At 38.9% G+C, this 4,955-nt stretch overlaps 1 protein-coding gene across 1 annotated transcript; it reads right to left on the minus strand.

The window, feature by feature from the left end:
- Positions 1-2,363: 2,363 nt before the first annotated feature.
- Positions 2,364-3,184, minus strand: LOC129635942 (RWD domain-containing protein 1-like). The gene is given in 2 exon segments (XM_055559191.1): positions 2,364-2,838; positions 2,840-3,184. Coding segments are annotated over 2 exon segments (723 nt in total). The 5' UTR covers positions 3,175-3,184; the 3' UTR covers positions 2,364-2,450.
- Positions 3,185-4,955: the final 1,771 nt, after the last annotated feature.

A 4,955-nucleotide genomic window follows, 5' to 3' on the forward strand; every position in this document is an offset into this window, starting at 1 on the left:
GGTGCAAAATCCTTCATTGTTTGCCAGCTGGGCTGACCTCCATTTTACACTGTCTATGTCTATATGACTGAATGATTTGACTATTTTCAAGTCAGCCTCCTAACAATTCATCTTGTATTTGCAATTTGGCAGCAGCTCAGTGGTTAAGACAACTGGAATAACTGTGAAATGGTCACTCTCTGGTTCTTCTTTGGCATAAAGCCAGCCTTCTGTTTTCTTTTGCAGCTAAGCCTCATTCTTATAGTATTTAGCTAATAAATTTAACATTTATAGACTTATTTCAGAGAAGATGATGGAGTACTACTGCCACTGAGTAGATGCCTAACCACTTCCTTTCATATAGGTACACCCAAAGGCAGGGCACCACCAAAGTCCAAGAGTGATGCCACCAAAGTCCAAGAAATGGTCCATTCTGAAGGAGGACGAACTGAACATTTTCCACCCATAGAGAAGCATATGTAAATCTCTTACATCAACAAATGAAATAAAAAGATGGTGAGTTTAATGCCTGAAAAGAATCATGAAAAAAAGAGGAGAAATGCAATTAGATATTCAGTATCTCAATGTTTATAACAAATTTTTACCTAATAAAAATGTATTTGTCTTGGGAAAGGGATAGGAGTCAAGTTAATACTACTGACACAAAGGTCAGAGTCAAGAAAAAAATTGCATTTATTCTAACACTGTGATACATTTTTATGAAGCTGTATATAGTTTTTTTTTTTTTTTTCACAGAGCAAAGTAAATGAATGTTTAATCAAAGGCCAGAGCTCCATTTTGTATTAAATTTGATTATTTTTTTTTTAATTTTATTTTATTTTTAAACTTAACATAACTGTATTAGATTTGCCAAATATCAAAATGAATCCGCCACAGGTATACATGTGTTCCCCATCCTGAACCCTCCTTCCTCCTCCCTCCCCATTCCATCCCTCTGGGTCGTCCCAGTGCACCAGCCCCAAGCATCCAGTATCGTGCATCGAACCTGGACTGGCAACTCATTTCATACATGATATTTTACATGTTTCAATGCCATTCTCCCAAATCTTCCCACCCTCTCCCTCTCCCACAGAGGGGAAACAAGTTACCCCTCTTGACGGAAATAGTTTTCTTATGACATCAATTGTAAGGATTTCTAATCTATCCTTTTTGTGTACTATTGGACTGTAATATTTTGAGAAATACTGTCACAGATCAATTTGACTTTTGACACTGAAATAACAACTTTCACGTTGAATGTCTCAATGAAAAAAATGTTGACTGACATATCAATATCAATATCAATATCAAAAAAAAAAAAAAAAGGATGTTACAACTATCAAGCCATCACATTATGGCTGACCCAAAGGTGAATGCAGAGAGAGCTCAGGATAGAAATAGGACGTCCACCATCAACCCATCAGTCACTGTACCCACCCCATAACAGTAACCCTAGGAGATTGGGGACAACAGAGGATACCAGCCCCAAATAGCTGAAGTGCATATCAAAGGAATGATTTCAGTGAGCCCAGATTCTTGTTTCTTCCCATAGATAAGAAAGTGCTAAATTCATTAACTGGAGATATCTTGTTTTCTTTAATTAACAGTAATCTTTAAAGTTTTGACTACCTGGTCTTTGTTGCAAAAATCCCTATCTATTCTACCTTCTGCTTTACCTCTTCAGAGGAGTCTTTCAGAGCAGAGAGGATTCTTCCCAGGCTTAAATCTCCAGCTTTGTGTGCAAAATAAAACATAATTCTAAACTATTCTGTAATTGCTCTTCAGTTGCTAAGTCATGTCTGACTCTTTGACCCCATGGACTTTAGCATGCCAGGCTCCTCTGTCCTTCATTATCTCCTGGAGTTTGCCCAAATTCATGCCCATTGAGTCAGTGGTGCTATCTAATTGTCTCATTCTCTGCCACCCCTTCTCCTTTTGCCTTCAATCTTTTTTCAGCATCAGGATCTTTTCCAATGAGTCAGCTCTTTGCATGAGTTGGTTAAAGTATTGGAGCTTCAGCTGTAGCACCAGACCTTCCAAAAAATATTCAAGATTGATTCCCTTCATCAACCAATTGAATAGTTTGATCTACTTGAAGTCCAAGAGTCTGCTCCAGCATCACAATTGGCTCTCAGCCTTCTTTATGGTCCAACTCTCACCTACACACTTGACTACTGGAAAAGCCATAGCTCGCCCTCTACGGACTTTTTTCACCAAAGCAATGTCTCTGTTTTTCAGTCAGTACAATTTCTAATTTGTCATAGTTTCTCTTCTAAGGAGCAAGTATCTTTTTTTTTTTTTTTTTTGAAGTTTTTAAGATCAATTTATTAAGTTCAATGATGAAAGCCATCAGAAGAATATTCTCTGGAAAATTATTTTTTTCTTAGAAGAAATAAAGGAAAATCAATACCCTCTCAGCATAGCCACAGATGCTGTGGCAGTCAAGCCTCTCTGCAGATGGGAATAGTCCATCAGTCGGTCGAGTCACTCTCCCGGTCAGCAGAATTGTAGTCTGGATCATCATCATCGTCCTCCAGCTCCAAGTCATCCATTTCCTGGAACAAAGACTCATCTACCTCCACTTTGTTTCCAGCATCTTCCAAGAACTGGATATCAGATGTGTCGAGATTATGATCTGTTTCAAACAGTTGTCTCCCACTTAATTTATTTTTTCCTGCTTGCTCTTCTTCCTTCATCCGTTTCTTTTTAATTTCCAAGAGTTCTACACCAAACTTGGCCTTCCAATTTAAGAAATTCTCAACTGTAACAGGAGTACCACGAAATAATTGCTTTTCGGCTTCTTCTGCTTCTTTTTCTTTTTGTTTCTTTTCTTCTCTTCTAGTTTTTATTTGATCTACTATTTAATTTTTCTTGCACAGCTGTTACTAAGGTGAAGATCATCACCATACCAAGGTTTTCTTCTGCCTGTAATGCTAATAATTTTAAAATGTCTGCTACATCATTATCTTCTAGATTTACCTGGGCAAATATTTCATAAAGGGGAGCTTCATCTGGGTATTTTTCACTGTATGTAAACTTGAGGATTGTCTGGACAGTTTCATCATTTTCTCCAGCCTCAGATGTCACAGTAATGGTGAAGCTGGGTGGATTTTCTGATAATACTGTGAAGGAGTCAGGGTAGATGGACTCCAGAGCCTCCAGCTCATTGCGCTGCTCCTCGCCGTAATCTGTCATCGCGGCCCTCGCGGCATGCTGCAGCCTGGACCATGGCTGCGCTGGGAAAGCAGGCAGCGGCCAGGAGGGCGCAGGCACAGAGTCCCAGGCAGAGAGGCCTGGGGCCCACAGCCAGGCTGGGCCTGCTGATCAACAGCCCCACGCGGGCCTCCGACTCGCAAGTGTCTTTTAATTACATGGCTGCAGTCACTGTCTGCTGTGATTTTGGAGTCCAAGAAAATAAAGTCACTGTTTCCATTGTTTCCTCATTTACATGCCATGAAGTGATGGGACTGGAGACCATAACCTTGGCTTTTTTAATGTTGAGTTTTAAGCAGCTTTTTCACTCTCCTCTTTCACCTTCATCAACAGGCTCCTCTTCACTTTCTGCCATTAGTGTAGTATCATCTGCAAATTTGAGGTTATCGATATGTCTCCCAACAATCTTGATTCCAGCTTATGATTAATCCAGCCTGGAATTTTACATGATGTATCTTGCATATAGGTTAAATAAGTAGGGTGAAAATAGGCAACCTTGTTGTACATCTTTCTCAATATTGAAGCAGTCCATTGTTCCATGTTCTAACTGTTGCTTCTTGACCTGCATATACCTTTTTCAGGAAATAGGCAAGGTGGTCTGGTATTCACATCTTTTAAGAATTTTCAGTTTGTTGTAATCTACACAGCCAAAGGCTTTAGCATCATCAATAAAGCAGAAGTATATATATATATATATATATTTTTTTTTTTTTTTTTTTCTGGAATTCTCTTACTTTTTCTATGATCCAGAGAATGTTGGCAATTTGATCTCTGGTTCCTCTCCCTTTTCTAAATCCAGCTTGAACACCTGGAAATTCATGGTTAACATACTGTTGAAACCTAGCCTGAAGGATTTTGAGTGTTACCTTGATAGCATGTGAAATGTGCACAGTTGTATGGCAGTTTGAACATTCTTTGGCATTGGAATCAAAACTGAATTTTCCAGTACTGTGGTCACTGCTGATCTTTCCAAATTTGCTTGCATATTGAGTGCAGCATTTTCACAGCATCATCTTTTAGGATTTGAAATAGCTCAGCTGGAATTCCATCACCTCTAATAGCTTTGATTCATAGCATTTCTTCCTAAGGCCCACTTGACTTCATATCAAGGATATCTGGCTCTAGGTGCGTGACCAAACAATCATAGTTATTTGGGTCACTAAGACTTTTTTTGTACAGTTCTGTGTATTCTTGCCACCTCTTCTTAATCTCTTCTACTTCCGTTAGGTCCTTACAATTTCTGTCCTTTTTTGTGCCCATCTTTGCATGAATGTTCCTTTGGTTTCTCTAATTTTCTTGAGGCTATCTCTAGTCCTCCCCATTCTATTGTTTTCCTCTATTTCTTTGCATTGTTGTTTTAAGAAGCCTTTCTTATCTCTCCTTGATTTCCTTTGGAATTCTACATTCATTTTGGTGTATCTTTCTCTTTCTCCTTTGCCCTTCCTTTCTCTTCTTTTCTCAGCTTTTGTAAGGCCTTCACAGACAACCAATTTGCCTTCTTACAGTTCTTTGGGAGCAGCAGACATATGAGATTAACTGAGAAACAAATGCTGTGTTCACTCCAAACAAAAGATATATCCTGTATCATAGTACCTGAAGTTGCTATCTGAAAATAATGAGATACTTTACAAAATATGTACCTACAGTGTAACCCCCTCAAAAAAGACCAGTGTTAGCTGAGCCTCTTCAGGTATGTCTAGTATGCATCTGGTGACCTCATTAATTTTCTCAGAATTGGGAAATAGCACAGAGCCATGTCCTGG

The sequence above is a fragment of the Bubalus kerabau genome, chromosome 21, assembly GCF_029407905.1.
Source record: "Bubalus kerabau isolate K-KA32 ecotype Philippines breed swamp buffalo chromosome 21, PCC_UOA_SB_1v2, whole genome shotgun sequence".
NCBI classification, from domain to species: domain Eukaryota; kingdom Metazoa; phylum Chordata; class Mammalia; order Artiodactyla; family Bovidae; genus Bubalus; species Bubalus kerabau.